Source organism: Sciurus vulgaris (assembly GCF_902686455.1).
Source record: "Sciurus vulgaris genome assembly, chromosome: 1".
In the NCBI taxonomy this organism is placed as follows: Eukaryota; Metazoa; Chordata; class Mammalia; order Rodentia; family Sciuridae; genus Sciurus; species Sciurus vulgaris.
The window spans coordinates 82,460,691-82,480,006 of NC_136461.1; the positions used below are offsets into that span (position 1 = coordinate 82,460,691).

At 41.0% G+C, this 19,316-nt stretch overlaps 1 protein-coding gene across 4 annotated transcripts in view; it reads left to right on the forward strand.

Annotated features, from left to right (window-relative positions):
* Positions 1 to 3,075: 3,075 nt before the first annotated feature.
* SLC44A3 (solute carrier family 44 member 3) overlaps positions 3,076 to 19,316 on the forward strand; it is a 77,633-nt gene continuing 61,392 nt past the window's right edge. Inside the window, exons 1-5 of one of the 4 annotated variants that reach the window (XM_079148226.1) lie at positions 3,076 to 3,544; positions 3,896 to 4,003; positions 7,731 to 7,873; positions 9,791 to 9,927; positions 11,010 to 11,103. In XM_079148226.1, coding sequence (XP_079004352.1) covers positions 3,518 to 3,544; positions 3,896 to 4,003; positions 7,731 to 7,873; positions 9,791 to 9,927; positions 11,010 to 11,103 — 509 coding nt within the window. In that variant the 5' untranslated portion in view covers positions 3,076 to 3,517. The remainder of the gene's footprint in view (positions 3,545 to 3,895; positions 4,004 to 7,730; positions 7,874 to 9,790; positions 9,928 to 11,009; positions 11,104 to 19,316) is intronic. The other 3 variants (XM_079148227.1, XM_079148224.1, XM_079148225.1) reach the window with 3 other exon arrangements.

The following is a 19,316-nucleotide window of genomic DNA, read 5'->3' on the forward strand; positions in this document are numbered from 1 at the left end:
GCCAGGCATGGTGGCAGATGCCTATAATCCCAGTAACTTGGGAATCTAAGGCAGGAGGATCACAAGTTCAAGGTCAGCCTGGGAATGTGACTCAGTGGTTAGGTGTCCTGGATTCAATCTCCAGTACCAAAAATAAAAATAAAATAAATAAACCTTAAAAACACAAGTTAAATATTCTAATATGGGCACAGTGGTGCATACCTATCATCCCAGCTACTTGGGAGACAGAGGCAGGAGGATTGCAAGTTCAAGGCCAGCCTGGGAAACCTAGTAGGACCCTGTCTCAAATTTTTCAAAAAGATCTGGGGATATAACTCAGAGGTAGTATATTCCTAGGTTCAATCCTCAGTATCACAAGAAATACACACACACACACACACACACACATACACACATACTATATATTATATACATATATAGATTATATACATATACACACATCTGAATTATATATAATCTATTCTTTCTTTGTATGGTAGCTACCCTTAAGGCCTAAACTTATGAATATTAAGTATTCATTCCTATTGATATTTTTAAATGATCTATAGTTTCATCTTCCTCCTAAATAAGATAGTAATCAAACCTAGTACTATTGAAAAGAAGTGCCTTTCTAGGATGAAATAAGGGCCTTGAGTCTGAATACAAATCAACATACTCTACCCTCATAGCAAGAATGTATTGCTATGAAAATAATGTCCAGAGCTGGGGTTGTGGCTCAGTGGTAGAGCACTTGCCTAGCACGTGTGAGGCACTGGGTTCGATTCTCAGCACCACATAAATAAATAAAGTCATTGTGTCCATCTATAACTAAAAATATTTTTTAGAAAAAGAAAATAGTGTCCAGTGAACCAGTTTGCTGTGACATAGCTGATTTGTGTCTGGTCCCAGCTCCTTATCTCATGAAGAACCATTAACACTTGCCTGGTGAACCACCCTGTAAGTAGCACTTCTTTAGACCACTGAAGTGTCACCGTGGCCTCCACTTCTCTCTGAACCCCATACTCTTCACAATATTAGTATTGCCTAGGATTTTAGTTCTGGGTTATTATGGATATACTCTTCTTTATTTCTAGACAATTTTTTAGTTTTAAAAAGCCAGTTCTAATAGAATACAATTTACATACAATAAAATTCACCCCTTATGGTGTCTAGTTCTGTAAATATTGACAGACAGCATTGGGTAATCTCTACCGTGGTCAAAAATGATAGATTATTTCCATCACTTCAGAAAGATCCCCCAGGCTTCTCGCCCACAGCATCTGAGAAGCATTGATCTATTTTCTGTCCCTGTACTTTAACCTTTTTCAGAATGTCACATAAGTGGAATCATAGAATTGTTTACTACACCTGACTTCTTTCACTTAACAAGCTTTTGCCGTTTATATGTTTGTTCTTTCCTTATGCTGAGAGGCATTCCATCATACAGAGGTATCACAGTTTGTGCCATTCATCAGTTCTTGCATATTTGTGTTGTTCCTAGTTTTTTATAACTGTCACTAAAGCTCCTAGCTTTTTTTCTAATATAACAACAGTAAATTCAGCCTGAATATTGTGTGGCTCTCTTGGTATATCTATAGTTTCATCCAGAATTTGTTTTTCTTCTTGTTTGATTAGTTCTTCCAAGAATATCATCCAAGTGGGTCTTCACATCTTTACATTATATCCTTACATTTTATAATAGAAAATTATATGTGAAATAGAAAATTATACATTCAGAACTATCATTCTTATATATAAATACACACACACACACACACACACACACACAACTTGAGTGTGCCCTTTCCATATGTACTAATTTCTTTCTTTCAGCTTTGGAATTTATCTCCATTATGTCTTCAAGTATTTTCTCCTCTTCACTTTCTTATCACTCCTTTTCTGTTCTACTTCTATCTTGGATACGTTAGAAATTTTAAAAATGAACTATCTTATTCTAACTCTGGAGAGTTGCTGAAACTGTTCTTCCAATTACTAATTCATCTTCAGTTACATCTATTCTACTATTTATTCCACACTAATAAACAGAAGCAATAAATATTCATTCTAGTCATTATATTCTTCATGCCTAATATCCCTGTTTGTTTTTAGTTTCCTGATATTTTTTCCCGCTTCTTATTGTTATTATCATATCTCATCTTAAAGATACTTATTGTGTATTTAAAACTCTGGATCCATCTGCCCTAATAGTTCAGTTTCTGATAGATTAATGTTGTTCAACTGTGACTTTTTTATAGTGGTATCCACCTGTCTACTTGTTTGTCCTGTGAATTTGTGTTCCCCTGGATGTCCATCTACCTCTGTCTGATAAGCATCCAGGGAGACCCAGTGAGTTTGGTGTGGGAGGTGGCAATGAGCCCAGAAAGAAGTTTCTGGATCTGCAGCTAGGCTTCTGATGCAACTCAGTGGCAGAACACAGGCTTAAAATGTGGTAGGCCCGAGGTTCAACCTCCAGCGTGCAGCCACACTGAAAGTAAGTAATAATCTAGCAGCCCTTAGGGCTTGAAGAAGGATAGGAATGTGAAGTGGGGGAGAGATGGTCATCTATGGTGGTTTTTATCAATCCTCAGCCCGGTAGCACTTCTATGCTGATCTGATATTACCCGGAAAACTGCCCTCCCCGCGCCCTTGCTTCAGGTGTTACTGACATTTCAACTGTGAAGTCAGGCAATGATCAACCTGACGCAACGCAGAGAGAGGTGAGACCGGAATCTAAAATACTTGGTCCCCGGTCTCCCACACACTTAGGGATTAAGGCAGTCTTCAGGCTCTGCTGGGTTCGGTTTTCCAGGGTAGACAGCGGGGAGAGAGCCTGCAGCCTCGGGATACACCATCTTGCATAAACATCGAGGAGCCACCTTGAGAGCATGCCTCTTGGAGGTGCTGGCTTCAACTCTTGCCTCTGTACAACTTCCTAGCTGCGTCTCCTCCAGCAGTTCCAACGCCTCAGTTTCCCTCACCTGTGCATTAGGGATAACAGTTTCCGCCTAGTGCTTATTGAAGAATGCTTGTAAAGCGGTCCGAACAGAAGACGGCATACAGTAATTGCTGCTCACCTGTCATTCACCACTGGAAGTTCCCCACCCCGCAGGACAATTTTGTGAAACTTTACTTCCTGCTCACTGCGGTGGCAGAACACCTACACCAGGCCGCAGGAGGGCCCGCCCTGGGTCCAGGCGTGGCGGGCTCTTCCCGGGCCTTGGCCACCTCCCGGGAGCCGCTGCCGCGCAGGTGGTTGATCAAGCAGGCAGCCAGGTGTCCTGGGGTTCTTCTTGGCGCAGGGCAGAAAGCGGACTAACCGCGGAAAGAGCTAAGCTGAAAACCAACGCAGAGAAAGGGCGGACCCCGACCCGCGGCGGCGGGGGAAGGCCCGCCGGGCCCAGCGCAGGGCGCGCAGAGGCGGCCGCTGGGCAGCGCTGCGCCCTCCGCCCCTCCTGGGCGAACTGGCTGGTGCATCTGGGCTCTACGCGCACTGCGGCCGAAGCGGCTCCGAGTCCCCAGCCCAGCTGCCAAGCGCACGATGCAGTGCTTGGGTGCCGAGTACCTGGTAAGTGCCTGCAACTTTGCCCCTCGGAGAAGAACCCCGAGGGAGGGGTCGGGCTGACTCCTACGGGCACCTGCCACCTGCCCGCGGAGACACTGCGGCCCCAACGCTCGGGAATAAGCCTCTGCTCCGGCACCTCTGTAACCTGAGGGCACCTGGCCGGGACGACTCTGGGCCCAACTCCCGTGCTGGGGCAGAGGCTAGGGAGACGCTGGCTGCGGGGCGGGACAGGGGGCTGCCTTCAGGTGCACCTCCAGGTAAGAACTTAGCGACTGGAGATTTAACAGCGGCTCTATTAGGTTGGGTCTACTTGGTTGTTCTTTCTTTTTTTCAACTCTCCTTTTTTTCTGGAAGGTTTCTGAAGAGAGAACTCCCAGGCAAAGAGAGTGGCGACCCCAGATTTATAGGAAATGCACAGATACAGCATGGTTATTCCTGTTCTTTTTCTTCTGGACCGGTTTGGTAAGTGTAGCTGCTTGGCAGGGAAGAGGCCAGTGTGTGTGTGTGCTGAAACAAATGTGCCTCAAACGTTAATTGCTTAAAGTTTATGCTGCAACGAGAGACTTCTGCCATTAGCCCAGACTGAACCTTAGTCCTTGGGAAATCTTGTCTGGCACTTGCTGCACAGGCAGTCTTGCTACAGGCATGACAGTGGATAACTCCATTAGGAACTGAGAATCAGAGTTTGCAGTGGGATCATTGTATAGTAAGGCCACCGAGCTCTCTGAGTGGAAGTTCTCTTACCATCTGTCACACCCCTAAATCAAATATTCCTTAAGCTTTTGCTGGTCTCTAACAAAGGAAAATCCAGAGAAAACCTAGAAATACATTACTTTTGTTTTATCTGCGATACATGCACACTCTGGTTATATTGTATTTAGTAGCTCAAAATTAACCCTCTTAGGTAAATAGGTAATATTTGTTCCCACTCTAGTTTCCAGATAGTTGCTGGTAGACCTCATCCTCTGTCCCACGTTAGTCCTAGGAAAGTCTCTTGGAAGCTGAACCTTGACACTTCTATATTTACTTGAGAGTGCAGCAGAAAAAGTCTCACTCAACTTTTTCAAAGGCCATGTTCTTGAAATTTTCCATGCCATGCTATTTGCTGCATGGTAAATGATTAATTTATAAAACCTGATAATAACTACCAGCTAGTAATTACCTTTGTTGAAAAGAGTTCAATTAGAATAGACCCTAAAATACCATGTTCATTGTTTTGTTTTTTTTTTTTTTTAAGAAAGGCATTCATGTGTTCACTAGTTGACTTTGCAGATTGGTTTCACATAGCCAGACTAGATTACAAACACGGTGGCAGGTTGACCTGAAAGACACACCAATTTTATGTTGTTGTTGCTGCTGCTGCTTATACCATGGCCTTGAGGAGCTGAGAGAGGCAGTGCATCTACAAGGCCTTCTGCTTTCCTACCCCACAGATGGCAGGTGTTTTATCTGGGTCTGCTATTGTATCAGTGCAGGGAGCAGCTGTCTTGCCTTGTGCCTGGCAGCTTTGACCTTGGATTGCTATTGTTATTTAGTGATCTTCCCTAACCTTTCCATGGTTCAAACCTAATATGTCACTACCAAATCTCAGTCCAGCAACTGTCTGCAGGAAGGATTTATAGATGGTCCATCCCAGCCTGAGCAATTATGAAACAGCTGAAATATGACATGCAGCTGGAAACTGCTTTAAAATTACATTTTATTTGCAGAATAAATCTGAAGGTTTCCATATGCCCAAGTTCTCTTTACTGAGTTCAGATTTAATAAGGAAAGTCCTTTCTTAGTTGACTTTTTGTATCTTCTGCAACATTTTTAGCCACAGAACATATTTAAAATACAGTAAGCAGTGTTTTCTTTTCCCTCCTGTCTCTGCCAATCTGCTTCTTGTCTTGTGACAGATGTTCTAACTGGTGATATACTAGACAGGATTATTATTGATGGTGCTACCCTGAGTTAGGGCTGGACAATGAAGGCTTGGGGGTTGATGCCAGAATTATAACTAGTGATGGTCTCTTGCAGATAGGAAGAGCACCAGCTAGTGCTTATGTTTGCCTAAAATACACAGAACAGAACATCTTAAATGCTGGGCCATCTTGGCCTCTACTTACCTCCCCAGGCTCCTCTCCCACCTTGTCCTTTTCTATTCATATTTCAAGTCTCCATTTCCCTAATAATCTCCCCATGCACAATTGACAGTAACCTCCCACAAGAGACAAGTACACTTACCTCCTGTATCACCTCTCATGTGCAATTGCCTGTGAGTGTGCAATTAGAACAATGATGGTTTAGAGTACTAGTAGTAGTGTTAAGGCAGAGATTCAGGAAAACTCAAATTCTATTTCCACCTCCTCCTAAAAACTGTCCATTCCTCCCCACAAGCTTTCCAAGGGAGAGATCACATACCCCCTCATGGAAAACAGAAAATATCAATTCATAATTAGGTCTCTGGAGAGCTGGGCAGAAGCATAAGACCCCTCTCTTCCCCCCAAGCTCACACACAATCAGTACCTTATTTACTGTGCTCCAAGTCAGAAGGACAGGAGGTGGGCATGTCATTGCTGGGCCAGCTTACCATGCATGCCTTGTGGGCACAAAGTCATCTTTATATCCACAATCTTTAAGTGAGTGGGATTCTGTCTACTGGTCGGGGTGACCTACTCATTCTCAATGAATGACCTACACATTCTCAAATCTGGTCTCGTAGACCGAGGATGAACCTGGAAAATGGGGAGGAGCAGAGAGCTCAAGGTCTGTAGTTGAAAAGTCCTATTCTTTTCTAGGCTGAGTTTCTTGAGAGCAGAGACTAGGGTTTTTTGTTTTGTTTTGTTTCTTAATTTTTTTTAAATAGACCTTTATTTTATTCATTTATTTATATTTGGTGCTGAGAATTGAATCCAGTGCCTCACACATGCTAGGCAAGTGCCTCACCACTAAGCCACAAACCCCGCTCAAGGACTCAGTTTTGTTCACCCTTGTATGAAACTCCAGCAGTCTTGGCACACACTTGGCACTGGAAGAATGTTTGATACTTTTACTTCCAAATTAGTATTGGATGCAGAATATCTGAAATGTGTTTGACCTTGGGGCAGTGCCCCTTTGGAACATATATCCATACTGTATGTTAACGAATGATGTACTATATCCTCAGTCCTGTAATGAGCTTGTTAACATCAAATACCAAGCGGTATTCTAAATAGGTATTGTATTTTGGGAAATTTGCAAAACCAAGCTTCTGTTATGAAAAGAAAAACATTCAGTCTTGCCAGAGGGCCTGGTAATGCATATCAATGAAATAGTTGTTTGAGCTGAAATTTCAAATATTTCACATTCACTATAAAATTGGATAAAAATTACTCTCAAGCCTGGCATGGAGGTGCATGCCTATAATCCCAGCTGAGGCAGGAGGACTGCAATTTGGAAGTCAGTCTCAGCAACTTAGCAAGACTGTCTTAAAATAAAAGTAAAAAATCAGTCCATGGATGTAGCTCAGTGATAAAGTTTCCCTGGGTTCAATCCCCAGTACCAAAAAAAAAAAAAAAAGACTATTGATTGCAAGATGTTTGTGTCCAACAGAATTCCTGGAATTCTTTTTTCTTCAGTTCTTTATTTTGTGAACTTTAAAGCAGTTATTCCAAAACACTGTTCTGGGGCTTCTTGTGAATAGTATTTTGATCCATTTCAACTGTGAGCTTTACAGAGATCCCTAAAAGACCAAAAAAGAAGAAAGGAAGAGGGGCTGGGAATGGAACGCAGTTGGTAGAGTGCTCTGCATGCACAAGGTCCTGGGTTCAATCCCCAGCATCACCAAGGAGGAGGAGGAGGAGGAGGAGAGAAGGAAGAGGGAACTCAGGGAAAAAATTAGCATAGCCTTGATACACTTAGATAAACCAAAAACCTCAAGGAAAAAAATGAGTTGACCCAGTGAAGTGTGCCAAAAAACAAAAAATGACAGATTCTCGAAGAAAATAAGAGGTAAGAAATAGGATAGGAATCTGAGTGTTTCAGCTTGCTCCCCCCAAATAGCAGGATACTAGGCGGTTTCAGTTGCTGCTACTGAAGGAGGGCGTGCTGTGGAGCTGGAGAGATCTGTGTTTTCCCTGGTTCATTTTATATCGACATCTTCAGGTACACGGGGAGCCGTGTTTTGAGTCCTGTGATCAGGCCCTCACGTGTCCCCGGGCTTTTCTAGATGTTCATCATGGGCTACTCGGCAGTGGCTGGAGCCGCAGAAAGACTCCTGTTGGGCTATGACAGCTTTGGCAACGTGTGTGGCAAGAGGAACTCCCCAGTGGAAGGGGCCTCTCTTTCAGGGCAAGACATGACCCTAAAAAAGTAAGTGTCGGAGTTAAGTCCCCAACCTATAGAGGGGCTGTGTTTCAAAGCTGTATAAATTAGTCCTTCAGAGACTGGAAACCGTTTTCCCATTCAAAATGGTCAGCCCATCTCATTAGAAGGAAGGTCGCGTGTATGTGTGGAGGTAAAGGTGCAGCTGCGCCCTCAGCCGGTGCTAGGTTCCGCTGCTTTTCAGCTCCGTGGCCTTGGGCAGAATCCTTAGCCCCTCTGAGCCCAGTTTGTAATTATTATACCATCTCACAAGGCTGCCTAAGGATACACTGTGGGAGCTCAGGCACCATAAATGTTGCTACTGTTATTATTCATAATGTATTAGAATCACTAAAAGGCCAGCGCTGGAAGAGCCCTCTTATGAGGTCGCTAAAGTAGTCATCCTCAGAAACAGGACAAGCGTGGTTGCCAGGGGGAAAAGGAGAAGGGAGAATGGGGACTTACTGTCTACGGGGAAGAGTTTCGGTTTTGCCAGAGGGAAAGTGGTCTGTGATGGGCAGTGGCAATGGCAACCTGTGATGGCAGCAGTGTGACTGTACTAAATGCCACTGAACTCTGACTTAAAATGATTAGGATGGTAAATTTTGTATGTATTTTAATACAATTTAAATTTTTTTAAAAACAAAATATCTATTTTCCGTTCTCCCAGGAGATCTGTTCTCTCTCTCTCTCTCTCTCTCTCTCTCTCTCTCTCTCTTTTGGTTTGTGGTAACTGGGATTGAACTCAGGGGCACTCAACCACTGAGCCACATCCCCAGCCCTATTTGGCATTTTATTTAGAGACAGGGTCTCACTGAGTTGCTTAACACTTTGCCATTGCTGAGGCTGGCTTTGAACTTGAGATCCTCCTGCCTCAGCCTCCCGAGTTGCTGGGATTACAGGCATGCATCACCTTGCCTGGTGTTCCCCCTTCTCTTCTTGCACTGCCTCCCTTCCTGCCATCCCCAGCTGGAGGGAAAGTGACTTTTAGAACCCCTTCTCAAGGTCCTTCCCATAGTAGACATCCTACAGGGCCATTCCTCTGACATTCCTAATTTTAGCAGCCTAGATAAATGTTAGACAAGGGCCCAAGAGCTGCCACTGCCAGCAAATGACCCATGAATGGTAATACCAATTTGTTGTTGTTGTTGTTGTTTTTGGCTTGGTTTGGTGCTGGGGAATGAACCCAGGGGCACTTAACCACTGACCCACATCCCCAGTTCTTTTCTTTTTCTTTTTTTTTTTTTTTTAGAAAAAAATTTTTTTTAATTTAGAGACAAGTTCTCTCAAAGTTGCTTAGGGCCTCCCTAAATTACTGATGCTGACTTTGAACTTGTGATCTTCCTGCCTCAGCCTCCTGAGCTGCTGGGATTACAGGCATGCACCACCTTGCTAGGCCTAGATTTATTCTTTGCGCTCACTTACCCAGCTGCTGGGTAGCTGTAGTAAGGGTCATCTGAGTGTCCTGGCTCTTAAACTGTCCTTAGTTCCCAACCTTGGTCACCCACTCCTTTCCATCTGTCACTTCCGTGTGTTCAGCTGTTCTCTAGAGTTTATTTGAACACTCTTGGGCATGATATACTTGGCAGGGATGCCGTTGAGTGGTTTATGCATCCTTATCTGGCAATCCAAAGATAGTTTAATGCATTCTCTTCCTTGAGTAACTCCCTAGAATTATGCCCTGAAAATGCTGAATCTGGAGGAGGAAAGTTTTGTTAACATTTGAGTATGGTTCACAAGCTGTGCTATTCTGTAGATGACCCCTGGTTGGCATAATAAATATTCAGTTATGCTGAAGTGTTTGATTAAAAGTTTGCCTTAGTAATTCTCACAGTTGTCAGTATGTAGGTACCTTTTAAAGTCTATAATTAAACCCAAAGAGAAGCCATGCTCTAAAACATGCTTCTACTTCATCCATCTCCTTAGACACGTGTTCTTTATGAATTCCTGCAACCTGGATATCAAAGATAGGAAGCTTGGTTCCACTGCCCTCTGTGTGTCCAGCTGTCCTGAAGAGCAGCTCAACACCTTGGAAGAGGTCCAGCTCTTTGCAAACACTACTGGTAGGCACCAAGGGGCCAGTTCACTCTCCCTGCACACCCCCATTGTGGAGTGACCTGTGGGGACCTAGATGGGGTAATTGACCCTGACCCTGCTTTCTCTGGAAAGTTGCAAGTGATACTCCTTTGCAGGTGCCTCTTCTTGTATGTAAAAGGACTTAAACTTATTTTCTCATGAGCTTATTCAATTTCATTCTAGTCTGTCTGGATTTATCAGACCCTGGCTGTTCTGTGCCTGCTCCTTGTTCCCTGTAGCAAAGTGCTGTTCCACAAAGAGCACAGAGGAGACAGCATACTCCTTTTTAAATTTTATCTTTTTTTTTTAAGTTTTATTTTTGGTGATACTGGGGATTGAACCCATAGGGACTCTACCACTTAACTACATCTCCAGACTTTTTACTATAAGACATGGTCTAAGTTGTTGAGGCTGACCTTGAATTTGCAAATCCTCCTGCTTCAGCCTCTGGAGTTGCTGGGAGTATAGACATGCACTACTGGAGAGACAGCAGATTCTTAGGACCTGAGGCTTCAGGTTCAATTGCCCACAAGTAGGTTCTTTGATGAAATTGTCCGGGCCAGTGGATACTTTATTGACCTGTTGAATAATCATAAGTTGTACCAAAAGCATTCATGTAGCTGAAATACCTTGCTCTGGACCCACTGGTTCAGATTTTTGTTTTAAGGATTAAACAATGGAAGGAAGAGAAATTTGAGGCCACCCAATGCAAATTTTATCTAAGAAAAAGAATGCCAGATCTAAAAAAAATTATTTGCAAAGCCAAGTTAAAAATATCAAGCTCCTGCAATAAATCATCTTCAATTAACCTTCAAGTCATTTTAGTACCAATCATTTAATGTTTAGTTTTGAATTTGTGGTTTTGGAGAGAAAGAAAAGAGGCCCTAACTCAATCTAAGATTGTATGTCTGTTGATTTTGTATTTCAGTTACCTGTTTCCTAAATCTGGATAAAAATGTATTCTGTCTCCTTCCTGCCTTGGCAAAATAGGTGTGATTTCCTTAGTGGCTTCCCCAGGATGATGGGTTTAATGTAGGAAAGTAGTACTGTCTGTGTCTTCTGCTTTCAGGGTCTTTCCTGTGCATCTACAGTTTGAATTCCTTCAACTACACCCGGGATCCAAATGCAGATTCACTGTGTCCTAGGCTACCAGTTCCTCCAAGGTAAAAGCTTCTATACTTCTTTCTTATGTATCAACAATAGGTAACAGGTACTTGGTGTGAGTCTTTCACTCTTCTAGGCTTTGTGGAAATCACAAAGGACATACTGAGTAGAGTCCCCGCCTGCAGGGAGCTTAAGGTTCCACAGGAGGCCAGGGACAAACAAGGAAGGACCTTTGCAACACACATAAGGGACAATGACCTAGAAACCAGGAGAAATAAGGAGAAAACTTAGCAAACAATAAAGATAGATGCAGTCTTCAAACAACAACCCTAAAGCTAGAAATATATATAATATATGTAATATGCAATTTATTACCAAATGAGTGATTTTTATGAAGTAATTGGTTTGCATTTTTTTTCTTTCATTGCAAAGTACAAACCATGAACTTGTGCTTTTCTCATGACAACTAGACATTGTTAGTTTTGCTTTTCATTTTGGTTTTTGGGGGGGCAGTTTTTTGGTACTAGGGATTGAACCCAGGGAGCTTAACCACGAGCCATATTCCCAGCCCTTTTTATATTTTATTTTGAGACAGTGTCTCACTAAGTTGCTTAGGGTCTCACTAAGTTGCCAAGGTTGGCTTTGAACTCACGATCCTCCTCCTCAGTCTCCTGAGCTCTGCGATTATAAGCATTCACCACCGCTCCCAGCACATTGTTAGTTTTTATAACTAGATTTCTCCACCAGAAACAGTCTGGGAGGGCAAAATGCAGAGTGGGTTCCATACCTTTCTTCTCAAGGAAGGTAATTCCTTGCAGTTCTTACTCCTTCCTATCAACTATGGCACATTGTAGGCAAATTACAAATATTTGTAGAATTAAGTTGTAATGATAAAGTAGTGATTACCAGGGCAAAATGGCTCACATTGGCACCTTTGCAAAGTCTAAAGGGGAAAATACAATTTATTACCACCATTAAGCTACTGAGATTTGCTAATGGAGAATTGGATTGGGTGTTGTCATTCTTTAGAAAACATAAGAATGTTTATAGTGAGTAAGAACTCTGTGCAAAATCCCTGAGAAATAATAATAATTTAAGTAAAAGAATTGTGCCAACTTTCTAGTGCAGTGTTTGTCAAACTCTTGGTTGGGACCCACATAAGTAAAATATTATATCACAACCCCAGAATACCCATACCATCAAATTTACTTAGGTGTAGAAAACAGAAATGGAGGTCTCACAAAACAAGACTTCCCCAGCATATTATTCACAATAATAGTTCCTATTCTGCTGCACTTTAAAAAATAATGTATTTCATAATCTTTAAGTGGTTGGTTGCAAGTGCAACTTGAAAAATACTAATCATAGGTACTCAAAAAAGACTCAAGTAGGGTTTAATTACATAGGAGGCAGAATATAGTTAGCCATTTTGATGACATTCTTTTCTTTTTATTTGTTCTTTTTAGGTTTGCATGAGAGTAGATTGTATTTTGACATATTATACATGGAGTATAACTTCCCATTTTGTGGTTGTAAGTGATGTGGAGTTACACTGGTTGTGTATTCATATATGAGAATAGGAAAGTTATATCTGATTCATTCTACTGTCTTTCCTATTCCCATCCACCCTCCCTTCCCTTCATTCCCCTTTGTCTAATTGTGAGTTGGCATCCACATAACAGAGAGAACATTTGGCCTTTGGTTTTTGGGGATTGGCTTATTTTACTTAGCATGATAATCTCAAGTTCCATCCATTTACTAGCAAATGCCATAATTTCATTCTTACTTTTGGCTGAGTAATATTTCATTGTATATGTATGCCACAGTTTCTTAATTCATTCTTCTGTTAAGGGCACCTAGGTAGGTTCCATAGCTTAGTTATTGTGAATTGAGCTCCTATAAACATTGATAAGGCTGTGTCACTGTAGTATGCGGATTTTAAGCCCTTCCGGTATAGACCAAAGAGTGAGATAACTGGATCAAATGGTAGTTCCATTCAGTGTTTTCTTAGGAATCTCCATACTGCTTTCCAGTGTGGTTGCAGCAATTTGCAGTCCCACCAGCAATGTATGAGTTAACTTTTTTCCCCACATCCTCGCCAACATTTATTGTTGCTTGTATTCTTGATAGTTGCCATTCTGACTAGAGTGAGATAGAATCTCACCATTCTAAATGGAGAAAAATTGAAAGCATTTCTTCTAAAAACTGGAATGAGACGAGGATGCCCTTTTCTCCACTTGCGTTCAACGTAGTCCTTGAAACCCTAGTCAGAACAATTAGACAAAAGAAAGAAATTAATGAGATACAAATAGGAAAAGAAGAGCTCAAACTATCCCTTTTTGCTGAAAACATGATTCTATATGTATAAGACCCAAAAAAACTCCATTAGAAAGCTTCTAGAACTCATAAACAAATTTGGCAAAATAGCAGAATATAAAATTAACATCCATAAATCAATGTGTTCCTATACACCAATGACAAATTAGCTGAAAGAGAAATCAGAACTGTCCCATTCATAATAGCCTCAAAAAAAAAAAAAAAATCAATCTAACAAAAGAGGTGAAAGACCTCTACAATGAAAACTATAGAACACTAGAGAAAGAAATTGAAGAAGACCTTAGAAGATGGAAAGATCTCCCATTTTCTTGGATGGTCAGAATTAATTTTGTCAAAATGGCCATACTACCAGAAGTACAATACAGATTTAATGCAATTTCTATTAAAATTCCAATGACATTCTTCATAAAAATAGAAAAGGTGGTCATGGAATTCATTTGGGAAAAAAAAAGAGACCCAGAATAGCCAAAGCAATTCTTAGCAAGAAAAGTGAAGCAGGAGGCATCATATTACCAGACCTTAAATTATATTACAGAGCTATAGTAACAAAAAGGCATGGTATTGGCACAAAAATAGACATGAAGACCAATGGAACAGAATAGAAGACCCAGAGACAAACTCACATAAATACAGTTATCTCATACTAAATAAAGGTGCCATAAATAAACATTGGCAAAAAGATAGCCTCTTCAACAAATGGTGCTGGGAAAACTGTAAATTCATGTAAGAGAATGAAATTGGTGGCATTCTTTTCTAAAATGAATGTTTGTGTTATTGGTAACTGAAGGAGACCAGAATTATTTGCAGAAGAGGGTACTCAGTCCTTGTTTCAATAATTTCTTATTTTTTTAATTCTGGTTGTTGTCATATATCATAAATATGTCTCAATGAAACCTAACCAGGGGAAAAAATCTAGTATGTTTAAGTGGGTTGAAGGAAAATTATTTCTTGCTTAGGGAGAAGGATTTTTAGGACTCCCCTTTGTACTTATGCCTGCAGATGGAACTGGTAAGGTTGCCACTTAGCAGAGTTGGACACACTCTCCTCCTACAATAAATGGGATGACAGCTCTAATTCCACAGCAAGCTTCCATCTTGATACTGACGATGATCATGGAGAATATTTACTGAACTTTTGATGTTTGTCAGGTACTTTCTAAGTTCATGATGTCTATTAACTTTTTGGGCCTCAGAAAGCCTCTGTGCTGCCGGTATTATTTTCACCCCTGTTTTAAAGCTGAGAAGGCTGATCAAGAGAGGACCAGTCATCCGGCCAGCCAGTGGGGTGACTTGCATTTGCACCCCAGCAGTGTCCATGTTTATTTCTAATCTAATCTAAAGGGCCAAGGCGAGACTGAATCACCAGGGGAGAGACTTCCTTAGGCTTCCACCAAGCTGGGAGAGAAACCGTCCCGTACCTTGTGTCCTCAGGTTACCGTCTTTCTGCCTCTTGAGCCAGTCCTAACTCTTTCCACTCTCAAATGCAGACCTTTCCAATACTAACTTCTCAAGTGAAGACAAAACTGTTGATTGACTGGCCTTTCTTGGACAGAGCAAGGGAAACAGAAATAGGCTCCAGGGCTCCCTTTCCTTTTCCTACACAAGCAAGTGTTTGTTTAGGATGGAAATTATCATATTTATCATGGAAGAGTTGTGCCAAGATTTAAAAGCTAGAAAACATGAGAAGTATGGCTATAGGGCCAAAGAACGTTTTTTAAATAACTCTTTTTGACTACACCAATTGTTTCTTCTTCCTCTGTTAATCATATGAGGTATTAACATCCCCTTTTTGTGCAAAGGCTGACTATCAAGAAGGTTTGCATATCTAGGTATGAGCTTTCAAGAGCAGCAAAAAAAGTACTGTAGAAGATAAGAAGCAAGCATATTTTGTTTTTCCTTTTGGTGTTCAATGTAATACTATATTTTGAGTCTCCTGTGTTTTTAAAATCTAAAAGTTTTGAGACTCCTCCCCCAGCCCCAGTAAATTCTAGTTGGAGGCTCTCACACAGGGGCTCCAACTGGGCACTGCTGTGTTTGCTCTGAGAATTCCAGATAGACAAGGTCACCTAAATATGCAGGCAGCTCTCCTGCAAGTCTGAGTGACTTTGTTAGTGGTAAGAAGAGGAGACATGGAAAGGAAACCTCAGGCTGTGGCCTAAAGATGCACCCCTGCCTGAGTTAATGATATACTCAGCGGGCAACTGGTCAACCACCCAACCTGGGTGGCCTAGACTTCACATGCTTCTCTGTGTTGCTCTCAGGGTCAAGATGGGTCATTCTTTACCATCATATGGTCATTAAATGCCTAAAAATCACCATAGTTGACAAAACCCTGTTGACAAAATTAAGGTCTTACAAAGAATCGTGTTTGAGGGAAAAACTAAGTGTCTTTAAATTGTATCTGAGCTTAATGTTCAGAAGCACTGAATGAAAGCTCAGAAAGCATTTTCTTTCACAACATTTCAGTGAGATTGGGGTTCAGAAGTGTAGCTCAGCAGTAAGAGTGCTTGCCTAGTATGCGTGAGACCTTGGGTTCCATACCCAGCACCACCGCCACCAAAAAAAAAGAAAAAGAAAAAGAAAAAAAAATCAGATTTATTGGTGTTTAAGAATCTGTGTAGTGGGAGAAAAAGTAAAAGAAATTAGAGGTTTAAAAATTGAAAAGTAGAACATAAAATTGCTACTCTGAAAATGGTATGATTATAGACCTGGAAACTTAAGAGAATTGGCTGACAAGTTCCTACAAACAATAAGAGAACTCATTTAGGTGGCATGCAACATGATTAACATACTGAAGCCTGAACATCTGCATGTGTTTTGGAAAATGCTTCTTTTACCAGAGCAAGAAAAGACACATAGAAAAACACAAAAGTGACTAGAAATCAATTTTTACAAGGAATCTGCTAGAGTTGTAGGAAGAAAACCTATACACATTCTTCAGGCACAAAGAAAACTTGAACAAATGGAAAGGCATACTGTGTTCTTAATAATACAGTGTGACAATATAAAGAAAAATGTTCATTCTCCCTAAGTTGATCAGTAAGTTTATCATGATTAGAATAACAGGATTAGACTCAAATACTTAAAACTATCATCTCAAATAAAGGACTAATGATGCACTGTTCAACAAGTAGTGTTGGACAACCAGTTAACATCCAGAAGGAATAGCTGGATCCATACCTCCTGCCTATAGGGGTAAATTCAAAATGAATTAAAGATTTTCATACATAAAAATGAACTGGAAAGTACTGGAAGAAGTCATGGGAGAATTCTTTTATAATCTAAGAGTAGAAAAGTTTCTATCTGTGGCTTAAAACTCAGAAGACATAAAAAATTCATGAATTTGACTACATAAAAAAAGAATCATTTCTGTCATACAAAGTTAATAGGAAAATAGTCATAATTCATATAAGAAAAGACATTGATTTCTCTAATTTATGAAATATCTTACAAATCAATTTTAAAAAGACCAATATCTCAGTATAAAAATGGGGTAGGAATATGAATAGATGCTTCAAAGAAAAAACGCAGTGTTTAAGAGACTGGACCTCTTCGTGATAAAGGACATAGCATCTAAGTCTCCAGTGTCTTCACCTAACAGATGGGCAACCTCTAAAGGTTTGATAATGCTCTGGATCGGGCAAGGATGTGGGGAAATGGACACCTTCACAGACGGTTGAGGCAGTGCCCCAGGGAGGGCATCCTTGGCCCTGACAAATGTCATGGCTCTTCACTCTGTTGCCAAAGCCACTCTCCCTCCACATTTCCCCAGGCTGGTTCAGACCTTGGCCTTTGGGGTTCCCTAAACTCAATGAGTTTTCCGGGAAGCCCCTGCCCCTTCTGACTTAGGAGAGGCACCCATCACTTTCATCCCCTTAGGGTCATATGGGGACATATGACCAGTGTCCTGAAAAAACAAACAAACAAACTTCACAATTGCTCTTCTAATGACTTTCTGCACTCGTCAACACCGAACAGGAGCGAATTTCACTGTATGCTGATAAAAAATAAAATCAACCAAGGTGTCAGGAGCTCTCAGGATAGAACACAGACAATGACAAATGAATCGAATTCTATTAAAAATATCTGACAGTCTCACTGAAGGAGGCAGAGAAATTTTCTGTCCTAACTAACTTTAGAAAACAGCTTTGTGACTGTATCTTATAAATTAGAGACCAAAAGAGCTATACATAAACACTGCTTGAGTGAGTGAATTTGTTTATCACAGCACTGCTAACTAGCAATTCTTTTTAAAAACTTTTTAAAATTATTTATTTATGGACTTGTTTCTTTGATAGTGGAGATTGAACCCAGGTGTGCCCTACTTCAGAACTACATCCCCAGTCCTCTTTTAAATTTTTATTTTGCTGGCTGCAGTGGCCCAAACCTGTAATCTCAGTGTCTCAGGAGGCTGAGGCAGGAGGATCGCAGGTTTGAGACCAGCCTCAGCAGCTTAGCGAGACTCCTAGCAACTTAGAGAGTACCTGTGTTTAAAAAAAAAAAAAAGGCCATGGGGTTGGGTGGGGGACTGAGGATGTAACTCAGTGGTAAAGCATTCTTAGGTTTAATACCCACTACCAAAAAGTAAAATAAAATAAAAAATTGAGATAGAATCTCCCTAAGTTGATGGGGCTGGTCTTGAACTTGCATTACAGGCATGGGCCTGTCTGATTAGCATTCTGAAAGTGCCACATGAGGGTTGATTATAAAGGGACCTAGACTAGAGATACCCCAGTAGCAATGAGCATGTCTAATACTCAGAACTTGGTTTCTAATTGCCATTTTCCAAAAGATCCTTGGAGAAATGGAGGATTCTAGAGTTTTGATGAGGAAAATACCAGCTAAGCCTGGTGTCATTCTGCAGAGCCAGAAAGTAAAAAAGTGCTCAGGAAGAAAAATAAAAAAAGGACCAGGCACGTCAGAAGGACACAGGAGTCAACCCTTAAATACCAGCTAGTGGATAATTAGTGATCATATTAGATTTAATAGAATAAATGCCCATGAGTCCATACTGATAAAAATGAATAATTGAATAAGTAAATAAATAGAGAAAAGTGGGTAAATCTTTACAGAAGAATCCCAATAAGATATATACTTCTCCCTCTAGGAGGTAGAGATTAATTTCCCTCCCCTTAAGAGTAGGCAAGACTTACTTCCAAAGACTAGAGTATGGAAAGAGAAAAACGGTAACTCCACAGTGAGAGACATGGCCATCACACCTTAATGGAGCCCCAAGTTTGCCAGTTGATAATCGTATTCCCTGACCATTTCTTTCTCTGAGAAAGGCACTTCCCCTTCATGGTGATCTTCCCCCAAACCCATAACTGCAGTCTAATCATGAGAAGACAAGACAGAATTTCTACAAATGGAAGGACATATTGCAAAATACCTGACCACAAATCTTCAGAAACGTCAAGGTCATGAGAAAAAGGACACACCAAGGATTATCACAGACCAAAGAAGAGACATAACAACTCAACACACTGTGGGATCCTGACTGACCCCAGAACAGAAAAAGGGCATTAGTGAAAAATGATGAAGTCCAAATAAAGGTTGTGGTTTAGTTAACAGCACAGGGACAATGTTAAGTCTTAATCTGAAAAGCACTGTATTGTGTGAGACGTTAACATTGGGGAGAAGCCAGTGAGGGGCACAGGAACTCTCTTTCCATTTTTGCACTTTTTCTGTAACTCTAAAATTATTTCCATATACAAAGTTTATTTTTCAAAATGCTCTTCTAACCGACTCCCAGCCCTCTTTGTTTTTGGTGTGGGTGTGGGGGTTAAGAAAAATCTAACCCACTTCCCCCCGCTCATTCCCCTTCTATGTTGGCAAGCGCTGGATGGATGGTCGCATCTGACATTTTGTTTTTAGAATATAATTTTTGTTATTTTTGAGCTCAGCTACAAACTTCTATTTAAATTTCCTGTTACATT